At 35.7% G+C, this 21999-nt stretch overlaps 1 protein-coding gene across 1 annotated transcript in view; it reads left to right on the top strand.

The window, feature by feature from the left end:
- Positions 1–2529: 2529 nt before the first annotated feature.
- Positions 2530–21999, top strand: part of LOC135087133 (nuclear hormone receptor FTZ-F1) — a 117336-nt gene continuing 97866 nt past the window's right edge. The window contains exon 1 of the mRNA XM_063981972.1: positions 2530–2883. Coding sequence (XP_063838042.1) covers positions 2706–2883 — 178 coding nt within the window. The 5' untranslated portion in view covers positions 2530–2705. The remainder of the gene's footprint in view (positions 2884–21999) is intronic.

Below are 21999 nucleotides of genomic sequence, written 5' to 3'. Positions count from 1 at the left end.
TTAATTTACACGTGTTTTCATGCGATGGCCAAGTCAAATATTTATGTAAAACGTTAAAGATTTCCTGGCCTGGACCAGTGTTGCCAACTTAGCTACTTTATAGCTAGATTTAGCAACTTTTTGATGTCAGGCAGCTACAATTTTTTTTAACTTGTAGCTAAACTTTTTAGCTACTTTTTCTAGCAACTATTGATTATCATATATTTTTACAAAGTATTTGAAGACATAAGTGAACTCGCTATAGCATGTCTTTCACTTCCGCATTCAAATTCAGAGGTTGTTCTCCCAAGTGAATTTAATAAAAAATAAACAGAGGAATAGAATGAGTTTATAACTCTGAATTCTATTTTATGCATAAAAGATTCGCTCAGGAAAAGCTGCCAGTGCTGTCACAATCACGTTTTTCCTAAAGCCGTACTTGACAAATATTCCAAATCATGTGCAGCTGAACCTTCTACATCTTCTCGTACATAATTAGATAATTATAATATTCGGTAGATAATCAAAATATTGTCTTCTTTTATTAGTTAATTAAGTAGTCACAGTATAAAAGTTAAGTTGGTTAAAGTTTATAGCTGATTTATTAACTGCAGTGATTTATTTCTTTAGTATTTTATTTACTTCGGAATTCAGCTACTTCTAGCTACTTTTTAGGGAGAAAAAAATACTCAATCTAGCAACTTTCTGTTAAATTCCTAGCTACGAGCCTTTGGTAGCTGTTGGCAACACTGGCCTGGACTTGGTATTACATGGATCTCACAACTTTTTACCGTAGAACAACTGAGTTATTGCGAGACTTGGTTTTTTTGACAAGTATTGTTTTTGATGGGATCTCATTTCTTTTTGTATTTTGTAGACAGCAGTTATGTATCTAGAAAACTGGACCGAAATTGAAAAATTTTATTCGACTTGGCGGTTGCACTACCGTGCCCCCAAATATTTTAGTTTTTCCTTGATTCATACACCAAACACTACTTATATTCCAAATTTGAAGCTTCTAGGTCTGCTAGAAGTGCCTTAGAATTTTGATGATCGGTGAGTCAGTCAGTCAGTCAGTCAGTCAGTCAGTCAGTGAGTGACAAAATTAAGTAACTTTGACCCGTTATAATTCTTAAACTACTGGTTCAAATTGGATGAAATTTTAAATATACCGTGTCTTTACAATGCCTGCATAGCTAATGAAAATTCAGCCTTCTAGTTTTATCCACAACGAAGTTACAGACGGTCGAAAATGGCCTGAATTGCTTCGAGAAAAGGATGGTACGGCCGTGCCGCTTTTTTGCTCGACTTGGTGGGGGCACTGCCGTGCCCCCAGATTTAGATGTCCGATTTAATAAAATGGTACCTACTAATACCACCTTTCTTACGAGTACTTAAGAAGTTAACCCTGTAAACATGGCGGTTATCATATACAGACGCTCTTTCTACTTTACGATTAAAATAAATTGCGAACGTCTTCAGACTTACATCTTACATAATTTAAAAGTTTGTAATTATTAAGTAAGTACTTACCTACCTGCTTTTAGTGTGCTCACTTTAAATATCATTTCGCGTTCCATCAGATAAAAACACGCTCATACATTCATAAATAACTCATCAATATATTTATCATCAAACTTTTAAACAAGTTATTCAGTGCATGCTATTTGAAAACACGCGCCTTTTTTGCTGGAAATGCTTTGTCTTGTAGAGCTGAAAGTGATTCCATTCGGCGCGCTAGATGGAGCTACCTTAATTAAATATCGTTCATGGGCAACTTTTTGTTTTATGTAATTAATAAAATATTCAGTTAAACAAGTACTTTTTGCATACAAAAGTGTTTGTAACGAATTAATAATATGTCTTAACACGAAATTCGTACAGAAAATGATGCTAATTCACTGTATAAACGTCAAAAGTATTGGAATACGGGCGCCCTCTGTGTTAGTTTACTTAAACTAGCTGGTATTCAAAATGTTAATATGGCGATGTTAAACCGGATGTTTTTAATGGTTAATTTTAGTTACTTTTAATTGAACTCATACGATATGGACACTAAATCGTCAAATAATATACACATTTAAAATATATATCTAATTTATACGCACAAATATTTTTTATTTATCTTGAAATAACAAGTCATAATACATTCAACAGACATACTCATAAAGATTGACCTACATTCAGAGCCCTTGTGAAAGGATTGTGCAATAGAAACGGTCATTTATTACACAACAGAGCGTATTCATAAGTCAACCCAGTCATTTTATTTCATTTAAATATTTTTGGAGGTAATATACACTCTTGAGAATAAAGACATAAAAGTAATCATATCTGTTTTTCTTTGATTCCGATCATTATATTTAGATTCATAATTAGATAAATGAACGTTTACTTTATTTATAAATATTTTTTTACGTATTTTTTTGTTAAATAGGTCAACATAGTTATAATTTCGAATTAGGTTAATTTCTTACTGCCCTTTACCGACTTATTTCAATGTCAGTCATGAGTACGGTAGCTCCATTGAACCCGAATTATGTCGGTCGGAATATCAAAGTGTAAGTGAAGTGGCCTAGAGACCTACATTTGGTTTTTAAATCGTATTATCGCTATTTATGGGCGATTTTTGAAATATAATAGTTACCTGAATATTACCGTATACCTACGTTTTAGACATTTTGTAGATAAGTTAATTGAGTTGCCTCGTTATAGTGCCGTGTATTATGCACGAAGACGCTCCAAAAATGAGTGTAACGCAGAGTTTGGCCGCCTCCACGAGCCAGGCCAAGAGCGACATCGTAACCAGCGTGCCTCTGGATTTCGACATGAGCTCAGCGGACTCCAAACCACCCGAGACAATTGAAATCGACTTAAAAATCGCGTACGTCGATCCGTCTAATGGTAAGTACTTGCGCTACATTTGCTTTACGATAAGATGTTCTGTACGACAAGTAGGTAATAAGCTGGGATGTTCCAAGGCGGATGTAATTTTTTCATTGATCTGTAGATAATCGATCTAAAATATAGCTCCTGTGACCCAATAAACATCTTACAGCAGTTACATTCTTGCGATAAAGTATGTAATTTATAATTATGTCCTATTTAATATGTGTAATAAATTCATATTGGAATCTTCTAAGAAATAATATTGGGACCCAAGGCCTGTCTGAAATTGGCCAAGAATATTATTTTCTCATATAGAAAAAGACAAGTGTTGTATAATAATAACAGAAATAAAAATATATAATACATAAGGACATTATGTTGTGCATTGTGGAGGCTACCTGTTCGTACGCGCTGCACGGTGTGGCAACGCCGCGTTGGTTTTTTTCGCGCTATCCTGCGTTTAGAATCGGCTGAGTGAAACAGTATTTTAGAGTTACTGGCTTACTGCTGAATAGTTGTGGCTCACGGAACATGTTTCGAGAATAGTTGGAATATATAATTAGCTTCAATCTTGCGGTGAATGAGTGATCAACTATTCAACGTTACATAGTGATGTCGTTTTGTATTCAGTGGGGTGGCTCGTCGACGTCGCATTTTGATTTCGTTCGATGTCAGTAGGACACGTTTGCCTGTCTCGCTGCTACGGGCTGCTAATATTACACCATATGGTCACCTCGGGAATGTGTAACATGGTGCATCTTGCCTATGTTATGTCATGAATACATTTGGTAGACGAAGACAGGGATCTCTTGCAGATTTTTTCTGTCGTAATGGCGCGTTGTTACAAGTGCTCTGGGTATTCTGGGAAATTAGGACGAACGATGATTCTGTTTGGAATCCGACAAGTGGGTGGTAAATCGCAGCTGTAGTAATGTTTATCAGATTGAAACTAGTCTTTAAATGTAAATTGTTGTTTGTTATTGCTGTTTATCTGCTGTTAGACCTTGTCACAGATTAGCGTGCTATATCTTTTGTATCAGGCTTTTTTACATTGATACCTACTTATTCAAAAACTCCTATTTGAATAACGGGGACTTTGATTGATATTGTTAAAAAAGATAGGAAGAAGAAGAATCGTATCATTTTAAATGAAAATCAAACCTACTACCTATTTCACTATTTCAAATTCACTTTCTCACTTTCGTCTCAATTAATTCTAGTTTCCAGTCAGTAACTTCCTTAACGAGAAGACAGCTTAAGTAATACCTACTTACTTTATACCAATTTTCGTCTTCTGTATTATTTCGACTAAAGAAATGGACCAAAACGTTTCAAACATAGATCATAATTGTGGAAGATCATCGAACCAACTCAACGCTATTAAATTCCTGGAGCAAACTAAATCTCATCTGTAAAGAAATCGAATACCTACAAAACCTGAGCACTTTCGCCTATCAAGAATAACATAAAATATACCCAAGTATCTTTCTTCCCCAAAGACAGCTTCGGTTCATTTCGCTTTTGAACAACACATTTTCAGTCTTGTACGGCTCTCTTTGAGTCTGAGTCTAAATCTGGATTCATATGACTCACTTCATTTCGTTCATTTTAGTGTTCCCTTTCGAACTGTTAGGCCGGGCTTTGATAGAGTCTTTTTAAAAAAGGCTAATTATTCTGGCTAAAATAAAATACAATGATTGGATTTGAAAGAGGCAGCCGTCACGCACGAGTGGTAGCGAAGAACTGGCGAGCCCGTGAAGCGGGCGAGCCAACTCGGGCAAAAATGCTGATGCCGCAGGATTTTCTGGGCATCAGGGGTTTTATGTACATCAGAGGGATGTAACAGAACGTAAACTTCTTCGTTCGTTCATTCTTTGACTTTACGACTTCCAAAGAAGTTTAGTATTTAAATTTCCTCTACCTCAATTTTGCTTTTTTCAGAAAATAATTTATAAATTGCAACGTAATATACACCATGGTTCGATCAACACTTAAAAGTTAAGAAACTTTGTAGTTGCGAAGTTTGCCGGTTTCCTAATGAATTTACCTTAACAGGAACAGACAGTATTTATATTAGATTAGTGCAAGAATTCGTTAAAGAAACTAATAATATGGTTAATTAATGGGTTATTTGATTAATACTTAAGAACAACAACATAAAGGACCACATAACACGGTTGCAGTTGCACTTTTTTCAAATTCTCTAAGACTTACCTTCCAAAAGTCGAAGTAGGTGGGTACTTAATTAATATATTCCAATTGGATTATACTTGTAAAATGCAATATTCTTCCTTTATCTCGAATCTTCGTAACTTTTGAAATTGCTTTTAAAATTATATTAATCCGGAGTCTACGTAGTTGGTGGATCTGGTTTAGACAGCATGGAAGGAGGATTTTTCACTTCGTCGAAGCCTGTTTCTCCCAGGTATTGCGTCGTAGTCGTTCGTAATAACGCAGGAACCGCGTGACGTGAGCAGAAAGAAATTTTCTTTAATCGTAAATCAGATAATAGATCTTTAATACTTTTCGAAAGGGCTAAAAATCTGTTTTATGCAAAATTAGAAAAATCTATGCAATCATGTAGAGAGTTATGTTTTTTTTATTTTTATTTACCAGTGGAGTTTAACCATGACAGGTTTTCCATCAAACTATACTTCTTTTCGAAATACTTTCTTCGTAGGTTCTTTACCACAGTGACGCCATACCGTCTACTTTAGTAGCTTAGTACCTATACTTGTATATTCTAACAGAACGAGATAAGATCAACGAATCTTCTTATTAGGTTTTCTCGTTGAAGGTTTCTATTCGAGTTTAGCGAATACGATGATGTTACGTAATGACTCATTCCCGTAAAAATCAGCATTTCAATCGATTTTGACGCGGAGTGTGTTTGTCAAATATTTTACAAATTAATTGAACACTTCTTTTAGTGTGCCACAACCATATCAATAAAATCGATTGGCCGAAGGCTACTATGGGCAATGGGCATCCATTATTTAGTTTTCCATGTGAAGAAAATTGGAGTAAGAAGCTCCTACTTATTTATTCTTAGAGCTGTCTCACAGGTCTGAAACCAGGCCATTTTGTTCTGAAACTTCTGTATAGAGAAATAATGCAAAGAATTGAACCAAAAGTAAGTGACTACCTACTTAACCATTGTAGATAACCAAAATGTCTACTGGGGGCATTAAATGCACCTACCAGTTTCTTTTTATTTAATTGTAATCACGAAAGTAGAGCAAGGTTGGAGCGTTCGACTAACATTAAAATAGAACAAATAACTTGAGGCACGGCACGCATACTTCAATGTATGTACAATAATCGAGTTTATTGCTTTATTTATCGTTACATGTCAGAGTAATTAATTAGACGATTATTAAGTACTAGCCCGTGACTTCGTACGCGTGGATACCGTTTTACCCCATTAGAGGTGGAGTTTCGTAAAATCCTTTCTTAGCGGATACTTACGTCATAACATCTACCTGCATGCTAAATTTCAGCCCGATCCGTCCAGTGGTTTGGTCACCGTCTGTTGAACATACGGTGAAACGCAACTGCAACTGCTAGTTACTTTTGAGTTGCATCTAAGTTTCTGCCATAGCGTCCGTTGAGAGACCACACATGATGCGATCAGTTTGAAACTTTCAGTTTCAGTTTCATTCATCAGAATCATCAGAAAGTTGCAGTTTCGTTGCAGTTGCGTTTAACCGTCTGTTCTGGGCCCTATGAGCATCGCATCTTATAACGATCTTATAAAGAAGTAGAACTTGCACAATGTCACCAAGCTCTAAAATACATGACAATGTTTTAATGATCGACTATCATGCTGACATTTACTTAAATAAAGTGCTTGGTCTAGTACCGTATACGGTTGTTTTATCTAATAGTGCACATAATAATCTCGACCAAGCCTATAACGATGGAATCTTATAGTAATCTTATAGTAAACTTAGTGCATTATAAATTATTATAATATCTTGTTCTCTTTAAGAACGTTTACAACACTCAGTAATTTTTATAGGACTATTTTGCTTGTTGGGTTAATTTCTTATATTATCCTAAATGTTACAGGAATATTTACATCCTCGAATCTCGATATTAGAAGCTCACATGCATAATAAACGTGCAAATGAAAATGTTTGAGTCTTTTCCACTTTGTATCGCCCACGCCTAAAACTCAACTTATTATTTGGAAAATATAGGAAAAATACGTAAATAAAGTCTTAATAAGTCAATCGTTTTTAATGATTGATGAAATCGTTTAACAAGAGTTTTTTAATTAAGCAGTGGTAAAGATGTTTTAAAAAGCAATTACTTTTTTAATATGCCTTTATAATTTTAAGGTTTTTAGAGCGTTAGGTAAGAATTGTAATTCGTAGTTATTTTTATAAATTGTAGGTATACATAGAAATTCGTAATCGAGCAGTTTTTGGTGGTGGATGGCATATCGGACTATTGTGCCAGTTGCAGGTTCAGATTCTATTGGTGACACTATACAGGGTGGAATTTTGAAATGCCACCTGGAGGGCATTACTCAAAGAAAACATTCCTTTATTTTTTTAAAGAAATAGAACTGCATTCAAAGATTTCCCACCTGGGAATCGAACTTAACTAAAATCTGTTAAAAATTACATCCTGTATTTTTATTGCAACGATCGTTAGAGTTATGTATAAGGATAAAATCTCTCTAACAAACTTGATAAATCAAATGAAAGGAAATCCATGAAATCTTAAATTATTTTCATTATTTCCAAAAAAATGTATAATGGTGTGGTGGTGAATTTTCGAAAAAAAATCGAAAATCTTAGAATGCAGTTTTTTTTCTTTTAAAAAATAAAGGAATGTTTTCTTTGAGTAAAATTTTCTAACTATTAAGAGTCAGTAAGTACTTTCCCTCCAGGTGGCATTACAAAATTCCACCCTGTAGTGGGATACTTTCATGTGTCGCTGTTGGTTATTACTATTACTTTTTCTTAGGTACGTGATATCTTTTTAAGCAGTAGCACTTATTGACTGTTATTTATCTGCAGACGTACTCGTAATATCACATGTAATGTAGTTTGGAAAACAACAGCTCTGTACTATCAGTGGACCTCGCTTGTGACCCAGTGACCCAGTTACGCGTCAGAGTAGTAATCGCACATCGTCCATAAGTGTAGGTATTTACAGTCAGTACACGTTACGCACTGATGCACAACACAGCTCGATCCGACGAGCTATCATGTATCTTAAAATACATTCTTAATGTAAAGTATATGTATGCATATAGAAGGAAAATAAATCCTTCAGCCCACTGGCAGCGCGTTTCAGACTTCAACCATACGGCGTTGCGGCCGGGGGTTTAAATTCTTATAGAGCCAATGTTAGTGTAATGAGTACGAGAATGTAAAGATATTTAGAATCCGTTTTTCATCCTCCAGTTGCAATAGCACTAGACAGGTAAAAAATCGTCATGCGTCAAATTGAAATTGAATTTCAAATTTTTTATTGCATACTAGCTGACCCCGCGAACTCTGTTCCGCCTTAAAGGCAATAAATAAGCCATCGCAATTTTTCCTTATTTGCTCACCGTTTAAACCTACCTTGGACTACGACAAACATTTTAAAACCAAAATCAGCTCAATCGGCCCGGCCGTTCTCGAGTTTTAATCAGACTAACGAACAGCAATTCATTTTTATTTATACAGGGTGGAAACGATAAGTGATCTCACTCGATTATTTCTAAACTATACAAGATATTGAAAAACTGGTTACTGATCATGAAAGTGCTTCACGAGCTCTTTCAAACGGTACCAATAATAGGTTACAGAATAAACTGGAACTTTCCGAAAATTCAATGATTCCAGCTTCCATACTAAATGTATGCCAACCACACATATTAGAAGTGTAATTATTTTTTTGTTAAATAATAAACATAAAAGTCGGTTAAATAAACTCGTAACTTGCATCTTATTTAAAATTATTTGTGGAAAAACATTTTTTTAGGCTTGCTATAATATCATCAAGAGATGAGTGCCATGACTGTGATAGTACCAAATGTATGGAAGATGGAAACATTGAATTTTTGGATAGATCCAACTTATTCTGTAAGCTATTGTTGATACCGTTGGATAGAGCTCATGAAGCACTTTTAGGATCAGTAACTAGTTTTGCGATATCTTGTGTAGTTTTTAATATTATGTAACTTTACCAAATGTATGGAAGCTGGAAACATTGAATTTTCGGATAGTTCCAGTTTATTCTGTAACTTATTATTGGTACCGTTTGAAAGAGCTCGTCAAGCACTTTCAGGATCAGTAACCAGTTTTTCGATATCTTGTATAGTTTAGAAATAATCGAGTGAGATCACTTATCGTTTCCACCCTGTATAGATAGATTAAGCAATCCCTGAAACATTTCAAACAAGTTTCCTCACGAGGAAAATGAAATTGAATTGATCGTATTAGTTAGAAATTTGTATTTTATTGAAATAACAGTTGTAGTAAACAATATGATGACCCTTCCCAGATGAGGTACAAAAGGATACAGGGAAATTTTAATTAACATTACAACAACTAAAGGCGACCCACGAAACATTGAAATACCCTATTTTAAGCGTGGAGCATATTCTAATGGTTCAATAAAAATAATTCCGATGACGCCGGCCCTCGTGCCCTGACTTACTAAAGCTGGCGCCGACTGCGGCATACTTTCCCAATTGAAGGAATCCCAGTTTATCCGCAGAAAATGCCTTTGTTAAAACCAATCAATGATGTGTAAGGAATTATCATAAACATTAACATAACAGCGTGATTCAAGATACAAAATGAATTAAAAGAGAACAAAAAGATCGATTTTAAATTAAAGTAATTTACATCAGGCAAATATTAAGGTAGGATTATTTTGTGTATCAAATCCCATTAATTTTTCAATTACTTCATAATCACAAGTTTTGTATAAAAATTAGTAGGCTCTACTTACTTCGCTCGGAGTTTCATGACCTACAGCTTTCAAACCAACAGACAACCTTTACCTTCATTTTCGATCTGGATCAGGGTTCGAAAATATCCTTATCCGATCTGGACACAAATTCCATAATCAAAGTTCTTTGGCATTAAAACGCTGCAGATCCTCTCAATTAATATTCCATTAATGTATATTAATTACATTAGTATTAATGCAGCAGAAGGAACAATTAGTTTTAAATTTGCTGTAAAATTCGAATTTTAGTACCGAAATCAACAAAAAGTTAATTGAGTTCACGATTTCACGAACTAATGGTTTCTTGCTCTACAAAATCTATGGGAGAGTCAAGCTTGATAGGCCGTACTTAACAAGTATGTCAGTTGATTCACAATATACTCGTATTTTAGGGTGTGTGATAAAAGGGCAAATAAAATAATTGTTGTCGTAGGTTTTATTTTGGATATAAATAAGAGATATTACTTTTTAAACTAGATATGTTGTAGTTAATCAGATAATAATTTATTAATGGTGGCGTATAACTTTTTATCAGTCTTGGACAAAGAAAGATAAAAGACAAGTAGTAATACCTTAGGGTGTTTAGAGTTAGAGTATACCTACCATTACTAGAGTATTTTACTTAGTCACCTTTGAAAATATTGTACTAAAATAGTACAGAAAGTAACACTATTCTCCCACATAGCAAGGACTTGTTATCGTGGAAATATGTAGGTAGAACACTTGTTAGGAATTCCCTTTAGTATTTCTTTCTATGCTATAAAGACGTCTGTGACGGCCATCGTTGCTTCTTATAGCATCTAGTGATGTTCTGCCACTAACCAGAACTGCTTTTTGATTATTGTTTTTTTTTTAAATCTAAGTGAACTATCCGCCCTTTATTAATTTTAATCTGCCAAACTGCTGAACAGTTTGTCCCTATATTACCTACCATAGTGAAGGGTGGTGTAATTGATACGCATAAGCCGTCAACTAAAAAATTTAAACAGAAAAAATAGAAAATAAGAAAAATGGTTGGTTATCTTGTTACAATGTCCGCGTGTGTAAACACTTTTACTCGGGAGGGCTAACTACATACGTCAGCACTTATAAGGCTTCTCAATGTAATCGAGAGCCCGGGTCCTTGATATTTCGTAATGAGAGACTCGTGTATACAGTTCTGGTTTTCTAAGGTCAACCATCTGTCTCAAAATTCGCCCCATAAGTGAAAGAACACCCCTTATTGAACAAAGACGTTACTATCTCGATTCTTAAGAATACACTCGCCTAACAAAAGACATTTTCGTGAGTAATAGTACTACGATTGCGTATTTTTAGTGTCATCATACTCTGCTCTATTTTTGTGGCATATTTGAGGTGTTTATTCGCTGTGAATGCGATTGATCTATAACCTCACTAGGTCGTGAACTCAATTTGAAAGTTCGGATTTTAGGGCTAGAATGTTTTTATTGAAGTTGTGAGAAACTAGGGGTCCAGCCAGTGAGTTTTATTTACTTGTGTTGTTAACGTAGGTGGTACCTAACGCACATCATCTGTCCATCAACTGTCCAAGGATATTTTTTATTATTTATTTATCATCTTGTTATGGGAATAAAATAATGACGTGACAATTGTTTCAAATCCTAAGTAATCTTACTTACTACATACCCTTTAATTTTCAATTTTATAAACAAAAAATCTCAATCTCAACGAAGGTAGATGTCAAGTCGACTACTCCTTCGATACAACGCCTCTCCGGTCTAGATAGCAGCCCTCCGAAGGTCCTGTAGTCAATTCCCTGAGCACAAAGTGGATTGAAAGTTGAAACACTTTGTGTTCCCAGTTCGATTAGGACATTGGAGGATTAAGCTGGACTGGCTGGGAGATTAGATAAAACTGTGCAGATCTTGCAGAATGTAGACAAAGCAAAATTTTTGTACTGAAAAATGAGTTTTCATTATTTTCCATGAAAAGTGGCAATTTTATAGATAAAACTAAATTATAAACTCTATATTTAAGTATAGAGAGCGGTAAGTAAAAATGTTATGTAGGTAGGTAGGTACATACATACCTAGATATTACAAAACTCACATGTTTCGTCGTCTTTTGTCTTTGAATAGTATTAGTATAATATTATTCAGTCTTTAACTAGGTGTGCAGTACAATACACGTGCACTGTACAAAAATTTGAATACTTACGCTCGTATTCACAAACATTACTGTTTGGTCTCGCAGTGCGCGTGGACGCACAGGGTCACCCACAAACCAATCACAGAGCTATACTCGTATTCAACGCTGTGCCTTCGATTTGCTGCTTCACTTAAGCAAGCATCGTTTGTGAATACGGGTGTCAGAATATATTTACACGAGGTATCTACTTTTGTCTATGCACGAGTAATTGCAACAGACCCACTGCCACTTTCTATCTTTTCAACGTTGAAACTTGAAATGAAATAGGCTGAAAAACAAATAAAAAGCAAAGGAATCGAAGAAAATCAAAGCCTGAGCTTTGAGTCGCGTTTAAAAATACATAAGTTTTTTACTTCAGTTTTTTTAACTTGAGGGTAATTAATTAATATTATGTAACTAGAACGTGTTGGTAGATATCCGTAAATTGTTGCCACTGAAAACACTACATTTAGCAGTAATTTCAAAGACTTGGCTTTACTAGTTCTCTACTTTTACTGTAAAATAATTGTACCTAATTGAAATTCAGCATGTTTTCACAAAACGGCTACATATTCATTATTGTATGTAGAGTGAGTAATAATGAGTAGATATATTAATTTTAGTTTAAGTAGACATTTTTAATTGCCATCTATTTATAGTAGGTAGGTAGGTACACGTACACGTAATAGGTAACTATAAATAAATAAACATTATAAATATGTTAGCGATACTTTGTTTGTAAATACGAGACAATATAGGTATTTGGATGTCCAGCGCCTGTTTTCTGAAAAGGATGTACGCCTAAATTGGCACCTTGGCCCAAGGTACAGACAACAGCACATCAGTACCTCTAGCATGAACAACTTTCGTCTTCGAATCGTTTGCGTATTCGATAAAATTAGATACCCAATCTTCGAATTAAACGACAACGTGACAATTTTGATCCTCAAAATTAGTTTCGTGCAACCACATCTCATACTAAGTTCACTTTACGACACGTTCACAAGGGCGCTGTTGTAGTTTATTACTAAATCTTTTGATGGCGATTCGAGTATGCAAACGATTTGAACTCGAAAGTTTTTCGTGCTAGCCATACACGTACAGACATACATTTTCGTCGCAAAATTACTCCTATTTTAACGGCATAAAGATCTTGCATTGCTTAGCTTGACATGCTGTCGTCGTCTGAACCCAAAGGTAGGTTTAATGTTGACAATAACAACAAAAATTATTACAATAACCATAACCATAAGAGTATCAGAATCAAAACATATTATTTCGGTTTATAAATCAAGACTATATGTTGCGCTCTACATGTTGTATAAGTAATAACGTGGGTATTATTATCCCAACTCTAATGAATATGGGCATATTCATGTATTTATTACTTTTATCGGAAATACAAATTAAATCTGTAATGAAACTGTGTACTTTAATCGTGTGTAAAGGGCCATACATCCTGCACCAGTATAATAATGTCATAATAACACTATGAGACGCCATGGGCGTTTGACTTATTATGACAGGCTTTAGTCGTTACAAGTTGTGACTTGACTTGCTGAGTCCCCTGAAGCATATCAATCTATCTTGGAAAACTAGGCAGGTTCTTCGGGCCTGTGATATCAGAACAAATCTAGAAAAGTTCTACAAAATAAATTGATTTTTGAGTTCCTTTTTAAGTCCTTAAACTAGTAATAATTTTGTGACTCAAGCCTTTATTAAATTACCTTTATTATATTAGGTACCAAAGCAAGGTCTATAGTTGTTCACTCGCTAGCGATTCGGATTATTTTCAGATAGCTTTCCGCCCGCGGCTTCGCCCGCGTGGAATTTTGTCTGTCACAGAAAAACTTTATCGCGCGCGTCCCTGTTTCAAAAACCGGGATAAAAACTATCCTATGTTCTTTCCCGGGACTCAAACTATCTCTATGCCAAATTTCATCAAAATCGGTTGCGAGGTTTAAGCGGGAAAGCGTAACAGACAGACAGACAGACAGACAGACAGAGTTACTTTCGCATTTATAATATTAGTTGGGATATTATAATATAATTAGTTGGGATGGGATAGGTACTATGTTCCTGAAATAATGTTCAATAATTATTGCATAATAACATTTTGCTTCACAATACTCACAAATCTACAAATTTAATCTAAATTATAAAATGGGTTTCATATTACTTGAAGTTTTATTAATTTCAAATGCTATTAAAGTACGTCCATTGACTTTGAGCTCTACATTTTGGAGATTCTATTATTTTAGTTTGAAATCACATAAATAAACGAGCCTAAAGTTTAAAAAAATAAAATCATCCATTTTAGCATACTTTGTTATGTAGCTTAGTTACTATATTTTGTAAACTACGTACAGTGGAGAAGTTTCGTGATGTTCAAAACATCAGATTTCACTGAATGGGATTAAAATACAGACCGAAACGAAAAAGCCGGTGAAGTTATTTTTGAAATACGTCAAGAAATGGCTTAGAAATTAATTATTTAAATTACCTCCATATTTTCGCGTGGAACTTAAACATAGTAGGCGGTGCCGTGACGTCAAGCCTAGGGTTGCCAGGCGTCCGGCTAAAACATGTTTGGCTTTTTAGGGGCTTGTCCGGCCAAATGTTGCCTTGTCCGGCCTGTCCGGCTTTTGTTAGGCTTTTTATTTGGTTGCCGCGCCAGGCGAAAGTCAAGCCACAGAATCATATGAAGCGCACGCATCAGGATGTTGGTTAGCAACCGATGATGATGATGACTAATTGCACCCCCCCCCACCCCTTTAACATGTCCGGCTTTTAGGTTAAAATGTCCGGCCAAATGAAACACAAAGTCCGGCTTTTGTGATTTTGGACCTGGCAACCCTAGTCAAGCCACCTCTTTAATCACAATGCTTACCACCCCTAACGCATTGTCTATCTATAATGTCAAAATCTTCTTTTTCTTTTTAAATTTGGGCAGGTCTTGGTTAAGTCAAAAAAGGTTACACAATTCTACTAAGAAAGAATCTTGAGTGACCCTGGCTGAAAAATTAAAAACTACTAGACTTTAAAAAAAGTTGGATCTGTCAACAGCACTGCGGGTCTTGTCAAAACGCACTTTAAAATCGCAAACCCATCGCAAACCAGTCGCAAACAAATAAACAAATCGCAAAAGAGGTCGATAACAAAAAAGGCTTAGTCAAACGGCAAAAAATCGAATCGCAAAGCTCTACCTATCGATAATCGAAAGACTGGTTTGAAATTTCCCATACAAAGGCTTAGCCAACATGCATTTAAGACTCAATCAAAATCGAATCGAATCGCAACACCCGCCATTTTCATTGCGATTACTAAAACCCCGGTGATAAGCTTGGATTCGATCGAAAACCAATAGGGTGAGTTGCACCACCTAACTTTAAACGTAACTATGACGTTAACCGGTGTTTTTTGTATGGAGTTTGACAGATTTTAGACGTTTGTCAAAGTTAAACTAAGATGGTGCAACCCACCCTAAGGCTGTTTTGACAAATCCGTATCGCGATGTCGTTTTGACAGCTAGTTTGACAGCGAAGCATAGACGTAAACAGAGAGCAGAAAGAAGGAAGAAACTAATTTAAAAAAAAAAGCTAGAAAAAGTAAAAACAATCGCAAAGTCATAGACATTTTTTAACTTTTATTCGATTTTGAATGAACTTTTATATCGCCGCGTCGTTGGTGGTTCAATGTGCATTTTGGCTGCCATTTTCCGATCGAATCGAATCACTGGTGACGCGGCGACTGACATTAGTGAAAACTTCACATTGGTTTGCGATGGCATTTTGACTAGACCCACTGCTATAGATGACCCACGCTGAACTGTCCCACCAAACTCAATGACAGGGGGGCGCTACCATCGTTCAACTATATGGTTTCCAACATTGCAAAAATCGGAACCAGCGATCCGGTATTGACGGTGGCGCCCCACTGTCAATGTCATCGATAGGACAGTCCAGTATTTTGGAACTATAGGGGTGATTTACTGTGGGTCTAGTCAAAATGCCATCGCAAACCGATAGGAAGTTTTCACTAATGTCAGTCGCCGCGTCACCAGTAATTCGATTCGATCGGAAAATGACAGCCAAAATGTACATTGAACCACCAACGACGCGGCGATATAAAAGTTCATTCAAAATCGAATAAAAGTTAAAAAATGTCTATGACTGCGATTGTTTTTACTTTTTTTAGCTTTTTTTTTTATTTGTTTCTTCCTTCTTTCTGCTCTCTGTTTACGTCTATGCTTCGCCGTCAAACTAACTGTCAAAACGACATCGCGATACGGATTTGTCAAAACAGCCTTAGGGTGGGTTGCACCATCTTAGTTTAACTTTGACAAACGTCTAAAATCTGTCAAACTCCATACAAAAAACACAGGTTAACGTCATAGTTCGGTCAAAGTTAGGTGGTGCAACTCACCCTATTGGTTTTCGATCGATCGAAGCTTATCACCGGGGTTTTATTAATCGCAATGAAAATGGCGGGTGTTGCGATTCGATTCGATTTTGATTGAGTCTTAAATGCATGTTGGCTAAGCCTTTGTATGGGAAATTTCAATCCAGTCTTTCGATTATCGATAGGTAGGGCTTTGCGATTCGATTTTTTGCCGTTTGACTAAGCCTTTTTTGTTATCGACCTCTTTTGCGATTTGTTTATTTGTTTGCGACTGGTTTGCTATGGGTTTGCGATTTTAAAGTGCGTTTTGACTAGACCCGCTGTTTGTACTTCGAATGACTGTCGTGACTACAACGATCAAAATGGCGCCAATATTTGTTATGCGCAACTTTAGGGCCTTGTAACTTAATTTGTATTTGTAGAGATATTTTCATGATTCTTTCACAATTATTATTAGTTTTATTTATATTTTCAAGCTTTATTAAAAAAAATTGGAAACTTGTCCAAATGTATTATTCAACATATTTTATTTTTAAATTTTTATCTAACTAAAAAGTTATTATTCAACGGCAAACACTGATTAATGTAGCGTTTTCTTACTGACCCATCAATCCCAAGCAACGTTATGTAAAACTTTAAGCTCGTTTCAAAAGATTTTAAATTGAATTTAAAGCGGCGTTTACTGAAAAACGAAGCCTGTAAATACGCATATTGTCAAGAGAACGCACTCTCTTTTATTCTTTGTCAACGCCAACAAAGGATTACGAAATGTTCGTTATGTGAAAAACGTACGGATTATTGTCTTTTCGCAATCCGATGGTATACGTACGAGACCTTTGTGTTAAATACCATGGTTTCATGCAGGTGTGTTTTCAAAGGGGGTTACGCAAGGTTCACAAATGAATGCAATAATAGTGCACCCCTAATAATACATAATATTGTATAATAAGAACAAGTAAAGACAGTATGTAAATAATATATTACGACCGTCTGTATATTCGTAAGTGACTTGAACAGTGGAGGACTGGAGGCAGCGTCCGGTTTTTGTGTATTCAAAACGACAGTTTGAACAGTATCTGTGTCAAGGTGCGGATCGACTCTTGCGCAAACGGTTTTTAATACTACGCCCGGTTGCGAGGTAATTAATTCGATTCGGAGTGTCGCAACCAACGATATTCACTGTGGTTTTCGTATATTTAAAGTGTTATTATTATTAAATAGTTAATCTCAGGGTCTGAAGTTTTGTTTTGGAACATTCCGTGTAACCATTTGTATCCGTTTTATAATGCAGCATTAGTCACTCCCTCCTGATGTCATTTGTGTGCAAGGTACTCCGATGAATGTGAGTGTGATTACATCAACATCAGGCCCACAGTCACATGGATTGCACTTAAAGTTTACAGCTTAAAGGGCACACTGAATAATGGGTATTCTATGAAGAACATTTTCAAAATTAAGGAAGGTTAATTATTGAACAGTTTCGTTTTAAGCATGGAGAGAAAAGTTGATCAATGAGCGTTTGTACGGGGATAAAAGTAAGATGACTCATCCGATTTTTTAAATCTTTCCTGATTGGAAACCATACTATGGCGAAATATTCGGGGATTACCCAGGCTTACGTGGGCTTTTTGATGAATCCGCCTCAGTTAAATCGCCAAGCTGCATTGCGTTTTTTTTTGTGGAGTATACGCAACAGGATGTTTCACAAACTTACTCAGCAACAGGCTAAATTACATTGTAATCTTTAAACTTACGGTAAACGCCACAACATACGCAACAATGTTTCCATTTTGTTATTAATCAATATTACAATAAGAAATAGCATTAACCAGGTAAAAATTTAACGAAACGAATCTTATATGTTAGAATTAAGAAGCCGTATAAAGCTGAAAGTTTCTAAAACTGTTCACAGAATCTAAAAATATTATTGAGGCCATTCATCTTATGTAGAAAGGTTTAAAAATAAAAGAGTGCAGTTAAGCAGCAATGTCCCCTTAAGAGCCCGGTGGCCCTGCTCTCGATAGCTCTCCTTAGATGGCTCAGCAGCAGACTAGGTCGAGGAGAACAACTGCGATGTCAGTGTCATAACGTGGTCAGCCACTCGAACAGATCCGATATTCGCATTCCACTGACGCTCGCGAACCGTCCTCCGTACTGCAGTACAGAACAAAAGCAGAACAGAATAGCGCACAAGAAACGCGACCGCGAATTAAGCGCACGTTACTTGATAATGGTAACAGAACTGCTGTGTGGTCAGGCGTATATTGCATATGTACTGCTTATTGATTTTATTCAGTTTGTATTTGCCTACACGGCCTTAAGCTTCAAGGCGCCCGAAAACGGGACAATGTACATAATATATTCCGTCATTTAAAAACAGTCCAATTACAAATCTTATTTTTCAGGTTTTCGTAACTTAAATTTTCATATCGAGTGGTAATTAAATAATCTGGATCGAATTGTTGATTTAGACTTTGATATGGAAACCAACTAAATTCTTTCGGAGTTGATTCGTAATCATGGCTCGGTTCGTGCAGTTAGTGTCATTAAAGACAAACACTTTTGCCCCACTTAAAATTGCATCACGTCACGTCTATTACAGAATTTAGAGCTGTTAGCCCACTAAAATAGGGGTTCAACCGTCAACCTCGGAGCGACAGACAATAAACTGAATATTTACATAGCACTTTTGTCAATCTGAACTCTGCCTGAAAAGTCGTATCTTGATAACAGTCACGTGTACGCTATGCAATCTAAACGATTGTCACACTTATTTGTAGAGCGTAAAAGTAACTACATATTTTATAAACGTCTTTGTATTACTTGTATCTTTAACGCTAAAAAAGTTAATGCGTTTACCACAAAATAAAAGTTGTTTTTTAATAAATAAAAAAATCAATGGTAGGAAATACAACAGACAGTAACTAACCATAAGTGTTAAAAGCTAACCTTTTGAAAAAAAAAACACAAATAAGTATTTAGAAAACAATTGAAAATTAAAAAAAAACGTGGACATAGAAGATCATGTTATATTTTCTAGAGATGAAACGGATAGTTGTTTGGCCGGATACCGGATACCGGATATCCGGCCAGCTGCTAGGCCGGATAGCCGGATATCCGGCGGCCGGATAGTTGGCCCATTGTCTCGTTGCATGTCGTGACGATTAAGCGCCGCACAGGTGCTTCGAACGCGATCAGTGGGTCTATTAGTAGACTAGATTAGTCACACTTTTCGAAAATCAAATCCGTCCGAATAGAATGTCAGATTTTGCCACTTGTCTAGGGGGCAGATCAATGAAGAATGTTCACTAATTTTGTTTTTTAGCTTTCTGTATTCTCTGTTAAAAATAAAAAATACACGTGAAAGAATTATTTCGATACGTCAATTAGTTTCCAAAATATTGAATTTTAAAAGTGCGGGCGGCGGCCGGCCCGCCATTTTATGCGCGTGACGTCATATTACAGTGACTGGCTCATATTTGTATGGGTGGAATCTTGCAAGCTGAATTAAGACCCACTTCCAGGCAACCGATTAAGCTGAAATTTCGCAAACACATGTGATTTGGATGACCATGCAATATTATGATGACATGGAGCTGATCTGATGATGGAGCTGGAAGGTGGCCATAGGAACTCTATAATAAAACGACTTAAATGCATCGAGTTTGGGCTCGTTCGTTTTGTATTGATGAGTATTTTAATTCTATATAGTAATCGGGGTCTAATGATGGAGCTGGAAGGTAATTCGCAATAAAACGACACAATCGCATCAAGTTTGGGTTTGGTTCAATTTTAATTTCTGTGATGGGTCTGGGTGTTAATATGGATAATAAGTGTGTATTTACAAAAAAAAATTTATTTAAGTATGTTTATATCCGTTTTCTAGTGAGCGGACGCTGTGAATGTACGTCACACGGGGTCACGTGACCGTCGGCGGGACTCAATATTTAAGCGAACTTTGAATGCCTATAAAATCATAACTACTGGGTATTTTTGAATGAAATAAAAACTAATGTATTTGTAAATGTAAAAGCTTAACTGTAACATAGGTTTCAAGTGATTTTGCATACCTAGTAACATTCTCAATTCAATTTCGGTTGCAATCGTGAGTGTGTGATTGAATAGCGAAAATTTAATTAGTTGCATCATGTCATCAGACCATCAGTGAAAAAAAGATCGCCTATTTTATTTGGCAATATATCGACATTAACAGATATTTACTATTTATGTATTTGTCATTAGAGTGAATAGCCCAGAAAAAGAAATTAGTTTTGAAAGGCCTTAATATGGCTTTTTTGTAACTTTTTGGACTTTAAATAAAAGCCGTCATTATTGTAACACATTTTATTGATATTTACCTCAAAGATTAATGTATTTCATTTTATTAATAGGAAATTGTCATAGTTTTTTAATATCCGGTATCCGGCCGGATAGTGAGTTACTATCCGGTATCCGGCCGGATAGTAAAGGGTTATGCCCACTTAGTATGGGACCTTTGGCCTGAGGTGGACAGACATTACAGCATGTAATTTGTTATTTATTAAATAGTCTATACCAGTAAGAAACAGAATATAAATATCATTTTGTATCCAAGTCCTTAAAAAAATTTTTTTTTGCTTAAAACTAGAAAGGTTAGAAGCAAAATAAAACACCATTTTTTTTTATTATTATTATTTTAATCTGACTCATGTGTCAATAAAATATTGTCTAGGAACTAGGCAGGTGGAAATACATGTTCCTGATACCTTGCCCAGCTCAAAAACCACAAAATTGTCATAACATGAGCACAGCAACCTACTGTTATTCGGCCAATATCAGGGCAAATGAATCCTCGTCCCATCATGTGTTTGTTGGGGCTCCACAGCATGTGTAGCAGCTCGATCAGCTCACTGCCACTTAAGAATTACATATTTGGTCAGATCCCCGCAGCTGAAACAAAGAAATTAATTATGGTATCATCCAAAATTCATTCTTTAAGATATTGAGATGTGATGTCAATTTTTATCTATCAGTAAGAAGTGTATAGAAAAAAATATACACTTTGTTCAAATATATCAAGCCAATGTCTTTAATAAAATATAAAAAATAATTATAAAAAAACTTACTTGACGAGGTGAAATCTGTTCCATTATTACATTATTTTCGAATAAAATATGTGATTCTCTTTCAGTGTTAATATGCAGTCTATGGAACGTATTTGTAATAAAGACAATCCACGTTAACTGTGACCAGTGCTAGTGGTTGCTTCTTCATTTGAAATATTATTTGTCCTTGATTGGTGCAGAGCCACACCGTGGCCACGGTCCAACATGAGTGACAACATACACTGCTGTTATCAATCTAAAAAAAAAGTTTTATTAGGATTATGGTAATCTACGGTAAAGGTAGTTGATCAAATACATTGTAAAAGGTATTCAACAAGTCCACACGCTCATTCAATAACTTACCAGCTGAGGAGTCATCCACTGACATTATAACCAACTGAACTTAATAAGCTCTAGGCTATGTCGCCTCCTCTGCATCATGTCAGCTATACAATTGATACATATCATAGGTTCCTCATGACATTGAGGAATTGCTAGTTGCATTATCCAAAATCGGGCTGGGGTTAACATTGGGGCT

Source organism: Ostrinia nubilalis, chromosome Z (assembly GCF_963855985.1).
Source record: "Ostrinia nubilalis chromosome Z, ilOstNubi1.1, whole genome shotgun sequence".
NCBI classification, from domain to species: Eukaryota; Metazoa; Arthropoda; class Insecta; order Lepidoptera; family Crambidae; genus Ostrinia; species Ostrinia nubilalis.
The sequence above is the reverse complement of the archived record's forward strand: the minus strand, read 5'-3'. Positions and strand labels throughout refer to the sequence as shown.